At 35.0% G+C, this 25,415-nt stretch overlaps 1 protein-coding gene across 6 annotated transcripts in view; it reads right to left on the minus strand.

The window, feature by feature from the left end:
• Nucleotides 1-25,415, minus strand: part of Nedd4 (E3 ubiquitin-protein ligase Nedd4) — a 314,193-nt gene that overhangs the window by 167,651 nt on the left and 121,127 nt on the right. For 5 of the 6 annotated variants that reach the window (XM_089589946.1, XM_089589950.1, XM_089589947.1 and 2 more), the window contains one exon: nucleotides 3,649-3,916. In XM_089589946.1, coding sequence (XP_089446072.1) covers nucleotides 3,649-3,916 — 268 coding nt within the window. Of the gene's footprint in view, nucleotides 1-3,648; nucleotides 3,917-23,994; nucleotides 23,998-25,415 lie in introns of all 6 variants that reach the window. The other variant, XM_089589949.1, reaches the window with a different exon arrangement.

Genomic DNA, 25,415 nt, shown 5'->3' on the forward strand with positions numbered 1-25,415 from the left:
TAACCTTCTCTCGCGTTAAGTAAATTTTAAGTTCATGAGGCAGAACTAGCGTGACACCATTTTTTCTTTCTCCAAGATTTCCCGTTTGGTCGTAAGTAGCACGAGATTTTCGAGCGCATAAGTTGGGATTTTTGTAAAGTCGGTGATATGATGCCGTTCATCTCTTTCTCAAATCGATCTCACAGGATAAAATCATTCACGTCGTGATGGATAATTTACGTTCTAAGTTTCATTCAAGTGGAAAGCTAGTGACTATCCCCAGCGATATTTTTTTGAGCACGAGGTCTCATGCTTTTTTCCCTTAATTATGTTGTAAGAGAAATTGCGGCACACGTAAAGTTGTAAGAAAGCCATTTTATTAGATTTTCCGTAGTTTAGTCAGATCATATGTTGAGTAAAAGCCAACGGGATACTTTAAGATCTATCTTTAATAGATTTATCTTTTTGATTTAGTTAAGGCTAAATTGCCGAACGCTATTTAAATTTGATTTAACTTTACAAATACTATTCGAAATAAGAAACAATTATTTACGCTCATTTCTCTAATGGCATTTTCTCGTTAAAATATCGTTGTATTAGTTTCTAAGTTTATTTTGAGAAATATAAATTCTTTTCTTTAACCTTTGTCTTTCTTATTGAGCAACAACATATCTCTTCCCAAATTCTAACACTACCTTATAAAGTACATACTTTATGAAGAAGTAGGTGTAGAAAAATGATGTTGAGACAGTAGATTAAATCCAAGAAACAGATCCAAAAGAACACGAACCTTAACAATAACTAAAGAGTACAAAAACTACTAGGTGTGTAAAGAATACAGGGTTAAGTAGACTTTGAAGTGATAATAACACAGTGATGAACATATAAATGACTTGGTATGCAAGCTTCATGCGGTATTAAAAAAAAATATTAGAAGACAATTGATCGGAGGTAAGGAGAATTTTCCAAATATTTAAGGGGAAATTCAGATAAGATAGTTAATGGAAACACAAGGTCAAAATATTAAAGGTATGCAAATACTAAAAAAAACCACACCGTTTCTACTAGACTCTTATGCGGAAACAACAGTTCTGTCACATCCGGCGCCTATCTAGCGAAAACTGTACGAGTATTGTGCAGTTTCAGAATGTGTAACGTCAAAGAAAATTTTTTTTCCATAGCATTATCATGTATAATGACTCCGAATTCTCTGAAAATCTCGTAGGCACGTGAAAATTGGCAGAAAATTTGTTAGAAACGCTATAATTCAAGAGAAACCCAACAGCATGGCTAGTTTTCGCCAAAAGTATAAAACATAGATAGTTTTTATGAAAAATTAAAAAACTAGTGCTACGTTTCATACAGGCCATTGACATGTATTTGTTTCAAATTTTTTTATTACAAATAAAATTTGAGCGACTCTAGTGTGTACTGAATGGCAAAGAGGGGGACTGTAGGGTTTAAAATTTTCCGGCTATACTCACAACAGTTTTGCTGCTGTTCCACCTCTTTCTTCTATATGTACTTATTCGAGGCTGTCTGACCAACACTCTTCTTGGCTAATTATGTCAATTCACTCTAGACCATGCTTCTCGGCACTTCACCATTCCCAGGGTCTTATACACAGTTTAGAGTATCTTGTAATAGAGCCATTGTATTCAAGTATAATTCTGAATAAAATGCAAGTAGATGCTTATTAAACATTGCAGTCAAGTGATTTATCCAAAATAACCAATAAGTATTAATAGTCAAAAACTTTATTTCATCCTTTACTTTCACGCAATACAACATCACAATCACAACAAACAGTACTCATATTACTTTTTGTATGGTGTTAAGAGTATTTTTTATTGTAGTGGATGCAGTTAAAATAATATTAACAGAATAATACATCCAAACCCGAAATAATATCATTAGAGGCATACATTTTTTTTCATAAATAGATGTTTTAAGCTAACATCTCAAATAAAGATCAACAAATTCAGTTACTGCTCCTCTTTACCAATCCGTGGATAAATAAAACTAAAGAGTAATTTCGACATTATTTGCTTTACTACACAAAGTAGTAAGAGTAAAAAAAAAATCCTTTGTACTTTTTTAATTGTTTGGATTGCAAGTTCATTGCGATTTATCAAAAATGTTAAAAGAACACTTTCCATAAATATCAGACAGGAATGAAATTAATTATCATTCACTAACTAATTATTTAAGATTTTAATGTAAATACCCTCTCCTCTTTGTCCCTATGCGATTGGCTCATAACGTGTATGCTTTCAACACATGTAAGTCTATAGTACACAAGCCTAAGCACTATCCATGGAGGAAACGCATGAAGGCACTGGCTTTTTTTTTCATCGTTCCGATGCGTTTTCAGGAGAGAGGGGATGCCGTACTGTAGTTAGCTATAGTGTATACGTACCTATATATAACTGCTATATTACGGTATCTTCTTTTTCCCAAGAATGCATGGGCATGATGTAAAAAAGGCAGTATCTTCATAAATTTGCTCCGTGGCTAGCGCTTATGCTTGTGGGCTATGCGCTGAAAGAATACTCATCATGAGCCAATCACATAGGGTCAAAAAAGGGGGGAGGCATTTCCATTGACACTTTAAGTTTGCTTCATAATTTTTCTCTTCGTGTGGTCTTGAACAGTTAAGTTTTTCCATTCGAGTTGGCTGTTGTCAAGCAATTAAGAAATTCGACATGCAGTTGAAAGCATTTATTTTATGACTCACAATTAGTCTTAGCTTTTTCCTGTGGGTCTTGTTGACTGGGAAGGAACATACGGCGTCTTGGCTGTCTGGATAAGATAGGGTTGCTTGGGTTACGAGAAAGCCAAGACCGGAGCCGACATACAGGACCAGGAATGCTCATGGTACAGAAGGTTATTATAACGTTGGTGAGTGCGGTTTGTGTGGCTATACTCTGATTTTAGCATGCACAAGGTGCGCAAGACAGGGAGGGCGACGCAGTTCCGTGCCTTTCACTCCAAGTTAGTGGCTAACTGGGTTCATGCAATAGTGGCTTCGTAGCTAAGAATAGCTAGAGCCACAAGGCACACTTTATGCCCTTCTCGAGAGAATCGAATTAATTAGTGGCTCTAGAGTTCGTGGTCAGTGGCTCCTTGGGGGCATTATACTGGCTCGTCAACGGTGAGCCAGTATTAGTGGAAAAATCAACAGCTGTGCTGAGAACTTTGGGGTACGAAATTGGGGCACGGAGGTCATATCAGAGGGGCCAGAGCTGCACAGCTATTTGCAGCTTTATGCTTGATATTGTTGTGTGCATATACCGAGTAGCCAGGTACAGTGTTACGCGATTTAAATTATCATTATTAGACAAAAGCAAAAAGTACGTCTTCTTATTCTTTTTATAGTATGTATACATACACAGTTCATGATTTCCAATAGTTTTTCGGTAAACTAGATACTCCTTAAGGTGTGCTAGATTTTTTCAGCATGGTAAAAATTACAGTTATTGGTTTTTAAAAATTAGTTCTAAAAGCAAAGAATTGATTGGTTCATCTGACTATCAAACCTTATCAGTGTAAATAGTCACCAATGTAAATTTTATATCCTCAGAGACATTGAACAGTATATATAAATACAATAGTTTTATGAAATACTTGTATAATATTGATAATATCAACGAAAGAAAGAAAACTTACTGTGATCAATGAAGAAAATCCTACCATCCGTATGAACTCTTTCTTCCCAGCCTTCGGGCAATGGTCCCAGCTGATCAATATCACTTCTTGGCGTTGATGAAGATATATTATGCCATGGTATTGAACTTGGTCTACCTGTTCTTGGATCAACCCATGTTGTTGCCCGTTCGTTGTGATCAATGAAAAACATTCGGCCATTTGGTGCTAACTGCATACTCCAGCCTGGTGGCAACCCTTCGCCATTTAACGTTTTCAGACTCTCTATGAGCTTTAATCATACAGTCGATTATTATTGTTAATTAGTTTTTTCAATTTTTGAAATTTAACTTTAAGTTTTTATAAAGTTTTTTTGATGTAAATCTGACATTAGTAAAAAAAATTCTAACAAACAAATCATCACTTAAATTGTATAAAAGTGCACTTTATGTTAGAGACCCAAAAATAATCGACCTCTAGATATGTACTTATGCTAAAAAATAACTTTATTTTGTAAATTTCAAGCGTTAAATTTATGCATTTAAAGAATAGTACCAACGCATGAAATAGTCATACAAAAAAACTGTACTTCATCGGAGTGAACAAGTTATTTTAATAAATTAGGATTATCTGAATCTGAATATTAGAGGAGATCAAAGCGATGTAGGGTAAAAAAAGTCTTTAATTATAGTGTTATACGTCCGGGTACACAAGGTCCTCTACTTAGGGCACTTGACACTTTAGAAAGGGACAAGTTTGCTGCGAGAAGGCTACCTTCTACCCCATTCACGAAGAGTATTGCGTGGTGAAAAAGCACATGTAAAAATTCTCAGAGGTACTTTTCTGAAAAAGTCGCACTGGCCAGGAATCAAACTGCGGTCTTTCACGTGCCAAGTCACGACCTAGCCAACTGAGCCACTCGCGCTCGTAAAAAAAAATCATAATGATTCGATACTAGTTATGGCGTTTCTTGCCTTCCATAAGGTAAAGTACCCAGTAGTTAGACACTTTTGACAGTTGAAATTTTCTTTGCTGATTTATAAAAAACTAACAAAAAATGGTGTTGAAAAAAAAATTGCATTAATTATTTAAAATTTTTTTTTATTAATTAGAAAAAAAAAAAATTTCAGGTTAACCAACAAAGAAAAAATTAATATCAAAGAAAAATCATCAAGACCCAGTATCTGGACACCAGTGTCCAGGTAGTAGGACCAACATGAGACTTGGAACCAGTAGTTGGATACCCCATATTAATTAAATGGATAGGAGGTTAGGGTGGACCTAAATTTAAAATGCTTTCTCACATCTCTCCACTACTCAATGATTATATTTTTTTTCACTACAAGGTATTGTTTCTGGTCATTATTCAACTTTATTTTAGTTTTCAACAGCAACATTAACATGTTATATTCAGTAATAATCAATAATTTTAAGTGTTTTTTACTGTCCAAGTACCAGGTATAGGAAAAATCTTATGTTATCGAATGGAAGCTATTCTGGGACAGAGTTATTTATATTTTTCGATGTGTTTAACTCTGATAAACTCAATAAAAATTATAATAATACACATTTTGCAAGGTGACTTTTGTTAGAAAATAACTTGAACGTTCTATGCCCAACTATAAACTATAATTTTTAGCGATTTTTTCCGTGTCCAAGTACTGAGTATAGGAACACTCCTATGTTATTAAAGGGATCTATTTTTGGAAAGCAATCTTACATGCTTCGCATTTAAAACATATTTTTTTACGTAAAAAAGAAAAAGAATTTTAAAGATAAATTTTTGCATCAGGCATTATTATGCATTGATGGATTATAAATAAATTTTTTTTTCTATTTGAAAACGTCTTCTATTCGAAAATGTTAATTATATTGGACTGTCCAACTACTGGTGCTATTTTTATTTCTGTCCAACTACTGGGTACCTTACCTCTTTAGTGTCTTTCAATAATTTTTGGATCTTTTGAGTCAAACTTCCGTATAAAAGGTAATATGCACGCTTGAACTTGTATTCATAATTTGTTGGTTTTGTATTGATTTATTGTTAAACTTGTTTATAATTCCTGGAGAGATCAACACTTTACGAAACATTGGTATACAAAAAACGTATTGTTTATTACATTTGAACGTTTGCCAAAAAGTATTAACCAAAAATTATTTTTAAAAAATTTAATAATGTGTGACATTAACTCTCGAAACCTATAATGTGGTCCCTGGACCCCTGGCCGAAGTGAAATTTTAAAACCATATGTCACTAGACTCTGTTGTAATTTCAAATGTTGTTAATACTCACGTTGTCAGTCTTCCAATGTTTAACAGATAAAACACAGGCGATCGGTAGTTAAAACCAAAAGTCAGTAGGTGCTGGGTTATTTAAGTATGAAGTTATGGTTCTGTGGCTGACGATTTATTAATGTTGATACATTTTATATAAAACAAAGTTTTGAATAACTCACTGCGATGTATCGAGCGTGGTGCAATTGTTGTTGGAATAATGATATTCAGTAAGTGGGTATGATTTCAATAAATATTTTAATATTCAACATATAAGAAATTGTGAAGAAAATATTGTGTAGACAAGAAAAGTACAGAGGCCAGTAAGAAATTGACCGAATTAGTCAAATCTTACAATGATTTTAAAATAACTTTCTACACACTGATAACATCTCTAACGTCGCTCACATCTATTATTTATGCTGACATACTTATTCTTGAGTACAACAAATGCGTATATAATACGAATAATATATAGCTAAAAGAAGGCTTAGAAGAGCATCATGTAAGACCGCTTTCCAAAAATTGAATAAATTATTATTTGTTTATTTTAGAAACAACAAATGAGTAAAATTAAATAATTTATGTATACAATAAGTATTTATTTATATAAAAACTTTCTTACAATTTTTTGACTAGTGCTTGCAATTTCTAAAAAAAACTTTATCTTCTATAGCGTGTAGTGCAATGTTCTAATCCGTACACGTTACAATTTTCTTACATATTTTCAGTTTAAAAATATTATGCCTCTTGTTGAGAAGGTACCCTATCGTTCTCAAACATTACATAGTCAACGGGATACGGCAGCCACCTGCATAAAAGTTGAGCACCTGGTTGCAAAGCTATCAGAAAGCAAAGGATATGTTTATCCTCTGCGGGATTTACGTCCTAGTCACCGTCAACCGAGGCTACCATCCTAGGCCATACAGGGCCTGCTCTTTATCATCTTACAAGGAGACGGCAAGGGTGTAGAGTACTGAAATTGAACGGAGGTTTTGCGTATTATTAATACTTGGTAAGTGTATTCATACACTAAAGCCGTGGAGCACACTTTTTTTTTAAAATGTCAAAAAAGCGAAGAAATTTCTAGCCCATCTATAAGTAAAGATACAATTCCTTCATTATCTTTATGCAATAATAAGTCGAAATTGTTATTAAAAAATTCAGTAGTGTATTATGCTTATTTTTTTCAAAAGTTCTGCCCTGGCAGCTGCTGTGTAATCTTTAACCTTGCCATGGTGAAAATAATGATATCAGATGTATTGAGGAGGGGGGAGGGTGAGAGGGAAGGATCGTTTGACATAAATGCGCCTCACAAATTATCATTTAATACAGAATAAAAAATGTTACGTTTCACGGCAGAACCTTCATTTTTAGCTTTGTTTGTACTAAAACTACCAAAAATTATTAAATAAAGAAAAAAGACACGCAGCTTTGCTAAAGTAGACACCTACTAACTCAGCGATAAAAATTCTGAGATGAAAATGAATTAATTGATATTTATTTCATTTCTTTTTTTTTTTTATCATTTGTCAAGCTTAGTTTTGAGTTATTCTCATCTTTTTATAATTATTCGTTTGCTCAGAAGAGGTCTTATGAATAAATTATCTGTTTTTCAATGCGTGTTATTCTTTCCAAATTTTCTAATTAGTAAATAAGGTGATTTTTTAAGTCAAGTTACGATAACTGGCATGTCACATGCCAACATACAGCACTACTCCATTTAAGATAAAGCAGTACTGCAGACTGTTTTTTCTAAGCCTTCTTTGAAATGTATATTAGGGGTATTATTTACTCAATTAAGAATGAGTGTGCATGCATATGTGACAGGTGCAAGCGCAAATTAAGGCTGTGGTTACATGGGATGGAAAGAGCCAGCGGGAAGTCACAGCGTCAGACAAAAAATTTTCCTTACTACCATTTTTATTTGTGGTGCATATCCGTTGTGGAAAGTGTGCATTGTGCACATGGAGCGAAACAAAGTGATGCGTGGCTGCGGCACTTAACGAAATAGTAAGATACTTTATACCTAACGAATTATAATAAAGGGTCGTCTTGTGATTAAACTTATAGCTCTTACAGTTATGTTTGCATTGCAAAAAAACAAAGAAAGTAATTAATAATTTTTATCAAATGTATCACACCAAAGGTTTGCCACTTAAATGATTGGTTCTCATTGGCTTATGTCTTAATGCATCACTTCGTTCAGCTCCATCTGCACGATGCACACTTCCTACAATGGACACAGAAAGGCGTAACAAATAGAAATGGTAATGGCGGAACTTTTTCTCTGACGATGTGACGTTCTGTTGACTATTTGAGACCCATGTAATAAACGCAGCCTAATAAATATTACCAGCATAGAGAGTTGTTTTGATTTATTCAGAAGATTCGATGAAAGCGAGCACTTGCGTACTGGCCTGCCTGAAAGTACGTCATGCCATTGATATACTCGGTACTTTTTTTATCTACTTAATACATTTTTTATAACTGTTTATTTGTTGAATACTAAAATAATTATCGAAATCATACCTATTTACAAGAAATCATTATTCCAATAATAATCGTACTACATTTAATACATCGCAGTGAATTGTTCAAAATATCGTTTCGTAAAAGGTGTATCTACATTCGTATACAGTCATACATTCTTATAATGTCTGCCAGAGAAGTATAACTTCATGTTTGGGTACACAAGTTCCCATGATTTTGAAAGACAGTTGTTTTACGAACCTTTTTCAAAAACTTTTTCGTAAATGTAATTTGATTTTTTACAAGACATAGACTGAGTTTGTAAAAAGGCTCAGAAGACATGTTTCATGGCTAAATTTCTAAATTCTGTATTTAATAAAATTTCTGCAGAAATACGTTTGTTGATTTCTGTAGAAATTTTGTCAATTGATATTATATTCAAATAATACGAGCATGAGGTACATATTTTTTTTACAATTCTGTAGTTACAACAATAACAAAAAAAAATTTTTTTGTTAATACTATTTAATATTTAGTTTAATTTTACATAAAATAATTTTACAGTGATGTTAGGTATACTATAAAAAGATGTGTTTTTTTGAAAAACTTTCTCATATTTTTTTTTACTTTAGACAACAAATAACAGTAATGAATAAATCCAGTTTTCCAAATTTTCTTATCATTACCATGGTATTCTGTTCTACATACGTCAATAGTAAAATCCAGGTTTACAATATTTTAGGTTACAAAATTATCAGATTCATTTAGAATATTTACATATTTCATATCGTTTACAAAATCATCAACTTTATTGCATTCAAACAAAGTTGTTTAAGGACTTTCCCAGTTATTTATGAATTCTCCCAATTTTCTCACGTTAAAAACAATTTATTTTCTGTTTTTAAGATGAACTGGTTAATTAATAGTTCCATCACTTTTGCTACATACTACAAACTCTTGTAATCTCTATGAAATTTCTATGGGACTTAAATATCTACCATTAATATATTTTGTATTTTATTATAAATGTTTTGAGTTGTATTTTTTTCTGGAATTCACAAAATAATGTATCCCCTCTTTTATAAATACATTAAAAAATGTATTCAACGTTTTATATTGATGCACAAAACTAAACATTTACATCACAAATACATTTTGTTAGTAGGAAATTCATTATGCAGTACAACCATAGAACTATTCACTTAAATTTTTTGCTTGGATTTTTGGTTGTACATAGTACAGTGTACATTTTACTGTCAGAGACATTGTTTATTCTTTTAAAATTAAGATAACTATTCTTTCTAACATTGCATAACAACGCCTTTTGAGAGTTTTTGGATTTAGTTTTCTTATTCCTTTGGATACACGGACTATGTTTGTTACGAGGAGAACATAACATGTGCTGAACATTTATTTTAATTGTCATCATTTTGAGGTGTTTCAAGACAACTATAAGATGTATTTGCCTCAAAATCTTCTGAATTAAATAATTTATTCTTCAGATGTAACGTTATCAGTAGATGAGGTTATAGAAAACTTCTTTTTACGATTTTTGCAGTATGTACACATAGAACGACCTTACCAAAAGTTATATTGTTATGTCTTATGAAGCAAATAATAATATGGAGTAAAATAACCTAACAGTAATGTACAGTATGTTATTTGGTATTGTATTATCTGGAAATAAATAAAAAAACATTCAACTTGTGTGATTTTTAATTGTATGTCATAATCATAAAAAATTCTGGCTTACACTAGTTCCTTATTACAGCCATTGCATCCGGAAGATAATGTTTCTTACATGTAAAGGGGTCTACTGTTATATATTTATGGAAATATTAGTAAACTTTTCAATGAATCTTGATTTTTAAAAATTACTTTAAATATTGATAGTAGTGATTATAAAATTATTTAATAATCCTTAACAACATTCTATTCTTAATAGTTGTAAACTACTTTTGAAATAATTTATACATTTATTTTTATCATAATGTATAAATTAAAAATAAGAATTTTTGTGTCAATCTCATGACATATAGCAACGGACTAAAGTTTTCAACATCGGGTCTAAAATATAACCTACTAGCAGCCCCCCGTCTCGGCTTCGCCCGAGACTTACTAAATAAAACACCGTAGTGTGTTGACATGTAATGTGAAACATTTTCAGTTAGAAATTTTACACATATTTCTGATACATCTCAGAACAAAAATCTTTTTATTAAAAACAAATTTTTTCGGAATCCATATAGTTTATTTGGTTAAATAATGAGGTGTAAAAATTCAAAAAAATTATTATGCTGAAAAGTACCGTGCGTACTTTATGCCATAAAATAATCGGTGGCCATAAGAAGCCGTTGATTTACAGTTTCTCCCGTGTAATTCACGAAAACGGCTATTTTTTAAAGCTGTTAAGATTTTTAACCCCCAAAAAATTTAAATTAAAAAAAATTTTTTTCCTTATTTCTCACAACTTTATTACCAGAGCAACAAAGTCCTGGACCTTAAACCCTACATTTTTATTGCCACTTATTGCCACAAAAACACAAATGCATTTTCTACTCATTAAAAAATCTGAAGTAGGATCTTTAAAGATTTCAGAGTAATATAGGGTCGTCGGTCACCAGGTTTTCCAGCCTTGCGAAGAACAACTCCGCAGGTGACGTCTGCTAGTGAATGGCTGACTTGGTTAAATAGTGCCCGTCTTTAGTTAATATAGTCTTTTAGTCGACGAATCGCTTCCGGAAATGGTGATAAAAATGTATTTGTTGGCAAGGTAGTTTACACTTAGGTGGATTCTAAAAAGAACCGATGAAATTGATGGTTAAGTAGGGAACGTAAATACTTATAATGGCCCTAAAAAGCGCCAGTGGTGAAACTTTCAGGCTATTCTTATTCCTGATCATGAAGAGCTGGCTACGGGTTGCTTGATTCTTACCCTGGGAGTCTCAATGTACGGAGACTGTGATGGAGGGAGGTACGCTGCTGACTAAAGAATATCTCGTCTCGGGTCGTTCCCCGGATAACCAACCGCTCATCGTAACCAACAACGGGAACATGTGGGTAAGCGCGCATTGGGGACGCGACGACCAAGAAGGTAGCCATTGTGGCTGCCCATGCTCCTCAGGGCTCAGAGCTGTTTTCCCTTGCTTACATTTGTAGCCACAAATTCTCTAACTGCACCAGGTAGGATGGTGGGACTCCCTCACAACTCTGATGAGTTGGAGCAGATTGTGCTCTGGCTAGATATGACTCCTGGTATTGTGGCAGAGACGGCATCGGTTGGAATTAATTTTTTTTTCTTTTATCGCACTCGTCGAGATTCAGGGTGAATGGACACCCAGGTCCCTTCCCCCTTAGGGAAGAGTGTCGTCCGTAACCGGGATACCCAGCTGCAAGACTATTATCAGCATTTTCCACACAGCTCGTTGAATTGCCGAAGCTCGACTACAACACTATGGAGATGCTCCAGCCTATTATAACCACACTTATTTAATTATGTTGCAGGTAGCTTCGATTTTATGTCGACGCCACCTAGCGTATTTTACTGAACTAAAGTGAAAAGCTGGCATATTTTTGCAAAACTTTGAGCTCATTTATTGCTATTGTTATTAAATTTTTTAAGATAAAAACTATACTAAAACCATCTAGGAAGTATCATGAATCAGTGTGCAAAATTTCAACAAAATCGGTTCAGTAGTTTTCGCGGTTAGCGATTACAACGGTTTTAGCGCTTCTACTTTATATATTAGTAAGATACGATTATGATTGCAAAATCGAAGGATGTTCATCATAACCATGATTTTCATAAATATTTGTGGTCTAACCTAGATCTTCTACTGCAAACAAAAGAATAAATACAATTTAATCTATTGTTTTAATAATTTATTTAAGTATGAGTGATTTAAAAAACGGTTTGGCGAACTTTTTTGGTAAATATTATGTTAATATACAATTCATTTTACGCATTTGCCCCTACATTTTTATATGTAGAGTACGGTCTCATATTTTACCGCCCATATGCGACGCCACGTTAACTACTCGATTTTGATGTCGCGTTGCGTACTCTTTTATAATAAATTTTTATAGTTCAGTTCGCTATTACCCGACCAACAGGTAACACGCATTCTCTCTTTCTCTTTGAATAAACGATTTCACTATAAACCCGCCTACGTCTCCTTTATTTCCAAAAGGTTATGGGCCCAGGTAACGCGCATAAGAGACTTATCTTAAGAAACGCAAGTCTTTAGATAACGAGACGGTGAAAACAGAAAGAGAAAGAACAGTTGCAGCCAACAAGCGAAAATGGCGGACAACACATACACAGCGCGATTCGAAATGCTATCCAGGGACAATTACGACACCTGGAAAATCCAAATGGGAGAATTGCTCGTCAAGAACAGTACATGGAAGTACGTCTCTGATGATTCAACGGAGCCGAAAATCGGAGGTACAGCGGAGGCACAGACCATAGCTCGAACAGCACGAGCGCAGTGGCTAGCCGAAGATCGAAAGGAAAAAGCAGACATTATATTGTCGATAAAGCCATCGGAGCTGAAACAAACCAGAGGCTGTGTCACATCGAAGGACGTCTGGCAGAAACTCGAGAATGTTTACGCATCCAAGGGGCCGGCTCGAAAAGCCACACTCCTCAAAAGACTCACGCAGAAGCGTATGCAGGAGGGTGCAGATCTTAAAGAGCATCTAAACGACTTCTTCAACAGCGTGGACAAGCTCGAAGCCATGGAGATTCAAGTAAACGGCGAGCTTCTATCCATTTTGCTGCTATACAACCTCCCGAGAAGCTTCGAAAATTTTAGGTGCGCGATCGAGTCACGTGACGCCTTGCCCGATGCCGAGTCGCTCAAGATAAAAACAATTGAAGAGTACTACGCCAGGCAGCAAAAAGGCGACGACACCAGCGCCATGTTTGCACAGTCCAAGAAGAAGCTTAACCAAAACAAAGGCGAGAAGAAGGACGATGCCAGCGCAAATACATCAGGCAAGAACAAGAAAAAGTACAAGTGCGGCTTCTGCAAAAAAAGCGGGACACAAAGAAGCCGACTGCTACGCCAAGAAAGCAGGCGCTTAGCCAGCGGAGACAGAGAAAGCAAATGTCTGTTTTACGGCGCAGGCCCAAGAGACGAGCGCAACGAATACCTGGTGCATGGACAGCGGTTGCACTTCGCACTTATGTAACTCCAAGGACGCTTTCTCCAACCTCAAAGCTGTAAATGACCAACTCAGACTCGCCAGCGACGCCACTACGGTCGTAAAAGCGAAAGGTGATGTCAGAGTGAACGTCAGTAACAACGTGTGTGAAACTATGACTTTAAAAGACGCGCTTTACGTCCCTGACCTTCGAACTAAGCTGCTGTCAGTCGCTAAGATCGTCGACGCAGGCAAAGAGGTTGTTTTTAAGAAGAACTGCACAGAAGTAAGAGATGCGAACGGAAATGTGACGATCGTCGCTGACCGTGTCGGAAATTTGTTCTGCATAGGTGGAAATATCGAGACGTGTGCACTGGCGAAGCCTCTCCAGGCGGACGTCTGGCATCGTCGACTCGGGCACTTGAACGCGCAAGACATGGCTTTGATGAAACAGAGTGACTGCGTAGAGGGTCTCGACTTTCAATCCAACAACAGTCATGCTCCGTGCGAAATATGCCTCGCAGGTAAGATGACCAGTCACGCTTTCTCCAGACGAAAAAGTTGTGCCGACGAGTTGCTAGAGCTCGCTCACTCCGACGTATGCGGACCCATGCGAAACGCCACTATGGCAGGCAATCGCTGGTTCATCACATTCATCGACGACAAGAGTCGATGGTGTGCAATCTACTTCATGAAGAACAAAAGCGAAGCCACCGAAAAATTTCAAGAATACAAAAATCATGCCGAAAACCAAACAGGCAGGAAAATTAAGGCACTCCAGTCTGACAACGGATGCGAATACATGAACAACGCTCTCAATAAAATACTCACGGACAACGGCATTCAGCATCACACAACAGTTCCCCACACGCCTCAACAGAACGGTGTGGCCGAACGCAAGAATCGAACGCTCGTCAAAATGGCGAGGTGCATGCTGATCGAGTCGGGCTTGCCACCTTCGTTCTGGGCAGAGGCTATCGCGACGGCCAACTACGTGCGTAATCGATGCCCGACAAAAGCTATTTCTCACGGTACGCCGTATCAGATCTGGAATGGCAAACGCCCTAACATCGCACATATGCAACCTTTCGGATGCAGAGCGTATATACTTGATAAATCACGAACCAAAGGTAAATTCGATGCCAGAGGGATCCCCGGCAAATTTGTTGGTTATACGGAAACGGCAACTACTTATCGCATCTGGATACCGAGCGAACACAAAGTTTGCAACTCGAGAGACGTGAAGTTCTTACCAGGCGCCGATCCGGATGATGAAGTCAAGCCGACCGACAAAACTGAGGACTTCTGTGACTACCTGGACATCGAACTCCATTCCCGAGACAACTCCAAAGCCAGACAAAACGATCGTAAGCACGGGGACACGCTGGACGAGGAGGCACCTTTTCGTGCATTCAGCAGGGACGAGATTCATGCCGGATCTCTTTCCAGCGCCGTTATCACGGATTTAATCCACCGGAGCAACGTCCTGTCGAGCACATACGAGGAACCACCCAAATCGGACGACATGGAGCCTAACGCAGCGGAGAACGGGGACGTTGACGCAGCAGAGGACGACAGTCCAAGGGTGGGCTGCTTCACCATGGTCACCACTGAGATTCCATTGACGGACGCCATGAACGGACCAGGCAGCTCAGAGTAGCTCGACGCTATCCACGAGGAGACGAGGAGCCTCGTTAGCAACGACACTTGGGAACTCATCGAAAAGCCAGCGATCGGTAGAGTGCTTGGCTGCAGGACAATCCTACGAAACAAATTTGGAGCAGATGGCTCGCTAATACGCCGAAAGGCAAGAGTCGTCGCTCAAGGTTTTTCTCAAGTGCCAGGAGTAGATTTTATCGAGACTTTCGCTCCAGTTGCCAGACTCGAGTCTTTGAGACTGCTTCTCTCCTTGTCTGTCAAGTACGACCTAAACGTATCTGAGCTAGACGTCGCCACCGCTTAACTACACGGCGACGTGGATACTACTGTGCACATGAGGACCCCAGAATTGCTCGAGGTGACGCTGACGGAGATGGTGAGGGCGGAGAAGGACCCTAACTTGGCGGAGAAAGCCAAAGTCATGCTGAGAGATCTGCAATCCGGAGACAAGGTATGTAGACTCAAGAAAGCGATTTACGGACTTCGACAAGCCGGACGCCAGTGGCATAAGAAGCTGAGCGAGAAGCTCAAGCGCATCAGACTTGTCGGCATCAACTCTGATCCTTGCGTCTACACCGACAATCGGGGAAGTGGCATTACGTACCTCCTGATTTACGTAGATGACATCGTCATCGCATCGAACAACAACAAGCGTGTACAGGAGATCAAGCTAGAGCTGTCACGCAGCTTCGAGCTCAAAGACCTCGGGAGTATCAATTATTGTCTGGGCATAAACATTCAACAAAGTAACGGACGGATCTCCTTGAGTCAGAGCACCTTCATCGCTGCAGTTTTTTCCAGATTCAGGATGATGGACTGCAAGCCCACCAAGACACCCGTCGCATTGGGGGAGAAGCTCGTCGCTGAGGGGCCCGACGACCCGCCGCTTGACTACCCATGCACCTACATCTCCTTTATTTCCAAAATATTATTATAAAAATTGAAAACTTTTTTAGAGTTTAATACTATTGGAATATTGGTATAACCACATTAAATTTTTTTTCTTTTTCTTTAAAGTTTTTCACGCCGAATTAAAAAACATTAAAAGCAGAGAATAATATACATCTAAAAAGAGGTTAACCATTCATTTTTGTAGACGCATGATTTTTCAATTTATCCCCTTTATTACACTACCGATTTCGCACACCACCTGCAACAGCATAATTTTGCGACTTTTTCAATGTGTAAGAGGAAATGGAAAAGCCACCTATTGCCCTTTCCCGTTTTACTAGCTCAGTGACGTCAAGAGAGAGAGAGTCCGTGTTTCTACCTTTAACACAGGTAATGAAATTTCCGAATCCTCAGGGTCATGATGAACTTCCCACTTCTTCTCTGACAACTAACAGTGACAAATAAGTTAACCAAAATTCTGTCAAACATTATTAATTGTTCTTATATTATAATCAGTTAAAACTACTCGTAAATGTAATTATGTGAATTTGCAACAGGCTCAGTACTATTATTTTTATTACCATCGTTTATCTTTACTTTATCTTTACTATTATAAATATTATTATTGCTATCACTATTATTACTATTATTATTACTATTATTATTGATATTATTATTACTATCATCGTTATTATGACCATTACTTATATTATAACTATAAGTAACATAACAACGGCTACTGTTGCTACTCATTAATTATTAATGCTAATAAAAATATACCGTAACACACTGACCGTTTATTTACCCAAGCATTCAATCGGAACGTTAAGCGATTTTCAGCGCTCTTTTTACAATAAGTTTGATTGAATGAATCAACAGTGCCTAGTATTAATGAATATTAGTAATATTTTATCCTAATGTTAATATTAACAATAAGGAAAAATCTGTAAAATTTGGATGTAAAAGAGGAAGGAAGGGCATGAGTAAATACATCACCTTCTCTTTCCTTGAGGCATGTAAGGGAGCAAACCGGATATGGGAAATGCTAACTTCTAAGTGGCTAAACTAAAGCAGCTCTAGCCAGTTACATTTTCGGTTACTGTTTTTTTTCCAAGATTTCCCCCCTCAATCTTTTCTGCGTCATTTACGAGCCAGTGCGTCATCGAGATCCGCTACTCCTAATAAAAGGGCCCGGAGGCCCTGTGAACAGACAATCAACAGTCACCTTTAGAACAGTGAACTACGTGGCAAGAGTCCGTCCCTGCTACTTTACGGTCCTCCATTAAGAGAGTTCACAGTTTTTACTTTTACCCTCGAATGGTCAACTGGGTAGTTAGAGTCCATATTTGCTACCATACGGTCCTCCACGAGTACGGTTCAATTTTCGCTTTAGACACCTTGCGCTGATTTTTCGCATGTAAGGCCTTAATATTCAGTATAAAAGTAAGTTTGTTGAAGCATTATTTGCTTTCCAACTTTCCTTCTTTTCAACGCGGGTATAACTAACTTGTAGGGCATGCACCATTACTCTTGACGGTAGTGGTAGCCTCTAGATCTTTCGGGAATTCATAATACTATTTTTACTAGTGTTTTCCACATCGGTGGTCAGCACAGCAACCACTTCGAACGCTTAAAACTTGTTCCCCCCTCAAAAGTAGCTTGGGTTGACGAAGGCGACTACGACTTCTAGTTCGGAAATCTTTTGACGTACTTTTGAAGATTCCTCAGCCCCACGTCTTACCTACGTATCCTGTTAACATTCCAGATTATTAATCGCAAGCTAAGACCCAAATAATACGTCACACCAACGTAACGCTATTATTGCACCCTATTCAGCGTTCTTGGTTTATTTTATAAGTGTCTCATTTCATCACTTTTACAAATAAAAAATAATTCATATTTTTCTGTCTCTGTTGGTGTTTTTTTTTTTTTTTCTTTTTATATTTATAAATGTTTGAATAAATTATTAAAAGTTGTATGACAAACTTAACCTTATAACTTAGAACAATACATTCCTTTATTGGAAAAACCGTAGACACCCACCCTGCAGCCCAAGCCCTCTCTTCAATCTCCTCTCTTATACACTTCCTCCCACTCCATCTCTCTAATACCTATGTATGTATACATACATTATAGGTATCTTAGTATGTATGTTTCTACGCTACGACTAAACACTAAACCGATGCACTTGCTCAAGCTGAAGTATAGGTAGGGAGAAAAAAGAAAAAAAGAGAAAAACAACAGCTGTGCCTATACTAGAGGTCCATTTTTGTCACATTATAACCTCTCAAAATTCGAAAGTCAGTCGTATCTCGAAAACCAAGTCAGATAGGCCAAAAATAATCCTACGTACAGAAAATAATTATTGAGGTGCAAAAATATGTTACCCGAATTTACACAAATAATCGTAATAATTCTGAAAATAATAAGTCATATCTCAAAGGCAAAGCTACAACTTTCATATACCACCTATAAATTGATTTATTTTCTGTGCTCTATAATGTATTATAAAAAAAATTGTCACGTGACCAAAAGTTATATTCTTTTTATTAATTTTGGGATCGGTAGAAATTAGTTAAGCATAGGTGAATTTTAATATTAAATTATAAGTTACTATAGAAAACAAAAGAAATTAAAAATTACAATTTTACGATGGAAAATAGCTATATGTCTATTGTTTTCCTGAATCTCAATAAGATATAGTGGACTATTTTACTTTTATGGTAGCCAAAATTAAAAAACATTTTTATTCATCCGATACAAAGATTCCAACAAGAATTCATTGTACACATATGATGTCGTATTAAATGCACGAACATTAATTTTAAATAAAAGGAATTTTCGTCTCGTTACGCGGGACAAAAGAACATTTTTTCGAGGCACTATGGTGAAAATTTTTGTTTCGTTTTGCATGACATGACCAACAATTCGTACATATATTAATACATACATGATAGCAAACATAAAAGTACTTAGAATTGGCGAATCACATGTAACATAAGTATATGTATTTTATGCACGCGCTTGCTCGAATACGTTAAAATAATACATTTTTTTACTATTTTCATATCGGATTCTTAAAGACCTATTGAAATTAGGTGTAATCTAGTTTTCTCAGTTTCTGTTTTACCAAGTTTAATAACATTTGAGTTGGAAGTTTCACTTCTGCTGGGGGTCCCAAGACCCACACCTGATTTTTTTTTTTTTACACACACACACATTTGCATTGAATTTCATAAAAAAAAAAGCAAATTATTATAGTACCTAATTAGCTGTCTGAAGTTTTCATCACATAGTAACAGATCCTTGAAATTTTCGGAGTATTTAGTAGTCAATTGGTTTTTAATTATCTACTTTTGGATTCCAAGCATTGTATACAATCAATATATAATATTTTTATGTCCTCACAAATAATTATATTCTCAATGATCATGCATCATAAGACTCCCCAGAGATATTGTCAAGTCTCTGTACCAAGAATATCCTCAGGTACATTTCTATTATAATCAGGATCTGACCTTTTTTTAAAACTGAATATTATTATTCTTTCTTGTTTACATGGTGTTCCCGATTCTTTCATATTACAAATTGCTTATTGTTTATGAAAACTCGTATAACAATATGGACGTACAGTTGAAATTTGCTTACGAAATTGAGATCTCAAAATGTCTTGAAAAAAAAAATGAAGTACTTGAATTGAATGTAGCATTTAGTTCTTAAACACAATGAAAGTCACTCAGAAATTTTTCAATAGAATTTCATACAATCGGTAATACATGCCCATGTCAACAGGTTAGAAACTATTTAATTTACTTAGAATCATATGATTGTACTACTTTTAGACATATAATTGTGCACGAGAGGTAAACGTGAATATTGATGTGTATTTTCATACAAAAACGTAAGTGAATTGGTTCGGTTAAAAAACTACTTGGGTTTCTAAATAAAAATCTCCTTAACTTTATGTGGAACTCATCTTAATCAAATGTTTTACAGAATTAACGTGGTTTCCTGTTTTTGTATTTTCCATCGAGGTTATATTCATTATATTCTTAGAATCAGGAGTAACTTTTCACTCAATTTTACATCTATTAAGATGATTCCTACACATAAACTTATATGTCAATATTACCTATATTGATGCATCGTGTTCATTTAGAGTTCACTACGTAAACTTACCTAAAAAAACGTATAATATATCTGTTGTACACGCACAATAGTTGGGCTTCTTTGTAATAACAGAGTTAACTGATAAAACTTGCATGATTTAAACAATTTTTTAAGTGAGTACATAGTTTTTGCTTTCCATTGTAAAATTAAGGATTTAAATTAAATTTGGTTATTTGCACCCAGTTAGCGTATGTTTCACAATTGACTAAGTCATTATAGAATTACGATGTCAGGCTTTATTTGGAGTTCTAAATTTTTGAATTATTATTCCAGCTTATTTAACAAAACGAAAATCGGTATAATCAGGATTTTTATGTTAATACTTGTTTGCATATCTACAAAAATATAATGAGGTAAAAAAATCCAAAACTTAACTTATAAAGGAAAACTAAATACAATGTACATATTTCATTAAACAATAAATCAAACACTCACTTTAAATCATGTCACTTAGTGACAAATAAATTTTTTAAGATTATTCTAAAAATGAACATCTTTAACTCTATCTTGCTCTTGTACTAACTTATACATTTTAAATAAAACAAAGACACTAAGTGTCGTAAAACATCTTTATAAAGTAAATCTGTAGTATTTTGCCAATAATTGTTGGCCTCTTCAAACATCTAACAAATAAATAAAATACAAAAAATATTTACTAATTTTATTTGTTACATACTTGTTACACGTCAGAAGAAACCAGCAATGATTGGCAAAACGTAACAGATTTATTTGATAAAATGCTGGTCCACCTTCGAATCTTAAAAAGTATTCATACTGTGCCATATTTTCACCACTTTCAATCAATTTTAATAGATAACATAAAAAGTATATCGATCAATGTTTACCCTGGACTACCGCCAAATCTTGAATACTGTTTTTGCCGTGCAATAATTTTACAAGGTATAGTTTCAACTATTGTCACTTAACTACAAACCAAAAGACATGAATAACATCAACAGTATCTTGATCGATGAATCACGTACTCAACCGTTGAATTTTAAACCATATTTATACCGTGTAATAATTTCACCACCTTTTATTTTAAATATTCTTTCTTAACGATCAACGATTTTTCGCAGATAATATCAAAACTGTTTTAAAAAATACACAACTTGATTTATGGTTTATTTTTAACGATCAAAATTGATTTTATAAGTAACATATAATTTAATGTCAAAACCAAGGAATAACTAATATTTTTTAATTTTAAAATAATGAATATTGCAACTGTTCATTTTTTTTCATGGATAACCTTATCCTTTACATATATATATATGTATATATATATACTATATTATATAGTTAACTCAGTGGGGCATTCCACACAAACCTCCCACCGCCCCCCCGCCACCCCCATTTGCCTCCCACCGCCCCCACCAACCCCCTACAAAATAAGGTAAAAATCCGTTATTTTCTTGCTTGTTTTGACATATCGTGGTTTTTCTCAAAACCCCCCACAGCCCCCCACCAACCCCCCACAACCCCCTCACTGACCCCCCACGCATTTTTTCATGGCCCCCCACCACCCCCCCACCGACCCCCCACAAAATCATATGTATAGTACAGAAGTATAGTATGTCTTTATTCAAGCCAAGGGGTACAACCACGTATGGCTTCATGGGATAGTAACAATGTATGTTTTAATATTTAATTAAATAGTTACAGATAAGTGCACAATACTGTAATCAGCTGAACTTAAATACAATCAATTGTATCTCGATTTATTGGATCCCTTGGTTTCTTTGTAGGCATAAAGTTTTTGGTGGGCTGACTTTTTTGCTAGCATTTTGTAACGTTGCATTTTGCCAGCCCTGTCAATGTGTTAAAGTCTTTTACCACATTCCTACGAAATCACATGGAAATATTGTATAGTTTTTTTTCTCAAAACATCCCACATATTTTTTTCTATATAAAATGAAAGGTAATGATAAAGTATTTCCAGTATTTAATGTAATTCTTGGAATGAAAACTTAATTACCAATTTCTTCTCCCGTTACTATTTTGCCTTCTACGTCATACTTCAGTAATTAAGTAATTCGCAATCGTGTACCGTTACATAGTCCGTCTGATATACTCAAATTTCAAATTAAAATTACTATTGTACCTATTTTTAATTTAAGTTCATGAGGCAGCAAGCCTTCACAAATATTGTTTAACATTTTTACGGGAAAGTTTATATAAATATTATCATCTGATTTATCAACACTTTTATATGTTGCAGTATCGATGCTGTAATAAGTTTTAGTTTCCCCATGTAATTAACTTGAAATCTTATTGTTTAAAAAAAAATTATATTCATAACGTAAGGTTAGTATCACGTTATTGTCAAAACAGTTGCTGTAATTACCAAATATTTTGGTACAAACATCATCTGTTATCCAGGATTTTAAAATGTTAAATGTTTCTATGTCCCCTTCTCCAATTCTTAACAAAAAATTTTAAAAATTCGTCATTACTAGAACAAATATTATTTTGTAATATTAAAATTTTTAAGGAGTTCCATAAAAATGATGATTTAATAGTTTCTTCTATTATTATAGTTTTATTGACGTTTTTTATAACTGGAAAAATTTGTCGAAAATCTACTCCTAGTACTATTAATTTATCACCAAAGCAAAGTTTTGTATTACACAAGTCTCTTAACGTTCTATCAACGATTTCTAGAGCTTTTTTCAGAATCATAAAGGCCTCGTCCCATATTATTAAATCAACTTCCCTTAATTTTTTTTTTCACTTTCAAATTCTAAAAATACACTTTTAATATTATCTAAGTCCAGAGGTAAACGAAAAGTTCTATGACTGATCATACGGTCATACCTTTTGATAGTTATACACATGCAATTCCTGTCCAAGCCATTGACAAAACATTTTTACCTCTAGAAATGAAGTAATAAATGAGTGTCTTATATAAGTAGTTTTTTTCCGGATCCACCAGGACCAGCTATGAAATATACTTTTTCATCTTGTTCACAAATAGTTTTAAAAATTTTTCTTTGATCTTCATTCAAATTTGTGTGCATTATATCGAACATTTTTTTACTCAAAGATATTTCCTAAATCTTGAAATTATTTATATAGTTGCTAATGGTTGGTGTCGATCAACTAAAAGACTCACATGATTTATCTTCCGATACCAAAATTTGATTAATATGTAGAAGAGCACAATTATTATTATCATTATCGAAGTATTCCGTAAAATATTTTTTATATTTATTCCATATTTTATCTCCTTGAATGTTTTCTGAAATCAAAAACTAAGCAAAAAATTGTCTTAACTGGTATGGAAACATAATTGTTATGGCTTCTTTAAAAATACTGTCGATTCCAGATTCATGTTCTATTAAACCCATTGCAACTGCAGTATCCCTGAAATTTTTATATGTTATTTCATTATGTTTTTTAACGTCTTCAAACGATGTAATCCCCTGTAATTTATGTATTTCTTATAAAATATTCAAAAGTTGGGGGGTTGCGTGCAGTGCGTGCAGGGGGGCGTAATCCCCACTCGTATATATTTATACATATATATATATATATCCATATATTATATAGTTGTATTAACAAAAGTAAGTCTCAGCCCCCCCCAATTCTCCCCGCTCCGTCCTCCACTCCCCCTCGATTCACATAGTCATTTGCTTGTTTTTACGTCGTGTTTGATCAAATTATAATTGAGTAACCTCCCCCCGCTCCTTTTTAGCTCCACCGCGCTCCCCCTTCACCTCCCCGTGAAGAAAACTTATTTATAGAATATTTTACCATCTGAAATGTTAAAAAATATATATCATTTAGTACCCAAGTCATACCTCGTTTTAAGGGTTTTTCAAGTCACTGATCATAGGTCCCCCTGTGTCTATTCACTCCCCCTTAATCACTATATGTCTCTGAAGGACCATTATTTGTTTAACTTGATTGAACTTTTACATTTGGAATCACTTTCTGGTCCGTGTGTACTTTACCCAAACATAAAATTGAGGACTTTACTTACAAAAAGACAGAATTCAGGAGAAGGGATAATTAAATAGACAAACACAATTAAGCTTTTGAAACAATATTTCATTCTGTTAATTTAATCTTTTGACATTTCACGTGTCGTTTTAACCCATCTGTTCTTTTAAAACCCTTTCCACATTTTTCACATATTTGGTTTTCATGGTTCTTATGAATTAACATATGTCTGTATAAGTGTGACGATCTTTAAAGTTACATATTTTTGAATTACTGAAAAATTTCTAGCTAAACAATATTTTTAATTTTTGATTTATTCTCGAATGCAATTCGGATAAAAATTCGTTTTGGATTCTTACATCTTAATAAAGCAACGTATAATTGTCCGTAAGAGAATAAAGGTTTTTTAATATACAATTCTAAAGAATAAAAACTCTGTTTTTCTAATTTTTTAACAAATGTAGAATATGCTAATACAAAGGGAAACTGTTTTCTATAGCAGACAAAAGGTGATGATAATAAGGTGCCAGTATTCAATATTATTCTAGGAATATAAACTTTGCTTTTTTTTCTCCCATAATTATTTCTGCTTCTATATTATACTTAAATAATTTTGTTGTTTTTAATTTTGTGCCTCTACACAGGCCGTCTAATATACTTAAAGTTCTTATCAACACTACTATAGCAGTTATTTTTAATTTCAATTCGTGTAATGGAAGACCCTCTCTAATATTATTTTAAAATACTATTGGAAAATTGATATTTACGTTAATTTAATGATGTTATGTTAATCATTAGTTTTATCAACTCCTTTGTGAGTCACGTATTCTGCTGTTGTGAACTAATTTTCAACCTGCATTGATAAATACACGAGTAATGTCGTTACTTTGTCTACTTAATCTGTTAGTGGAGAGTTGGCGCGCAGAGCGCGCAGGGGGGCGTTAGCCCCACTAGTATATACATACGTATATAAATACTTACTTTTCTTCCTCACGAATTTCTGAGCACCAACCTCTCCCCACTAACAGATGAAATTAAAAGACTCTCTTTTGAAGTGAGAACAGTAGGGGGTTGGCGCGCGGAGCTCGCAGAGGGGAAAAGCCCCACTAGTATACATATATATATATATATATATATTTCATCTGTTAGTGGGGATAGGTTGGTGTCTAGGATTTCGTGAGCAAAAAAAGTACGTATATGTACATATAGTTAAAAAAAAATCTTGCATGATC

Source organism: Copidosoma floridanum, unplaced genomic scaffold (genome assembly GCF_036245765.1).
Source record: "Copidosoma floridanum isolate Cflo_tuat_1 unplaced genomic scaffold, Cflo_Japanese_pri ptg000011l, whole genome shotgun sequence".
Classification (NCBI taxonomy): Eukaryota; Metazoa; Arthropoda; class Insecta; order Hymenoptera; family Encyrtidae; genus Copidosoma; species Copidosoma floridanum.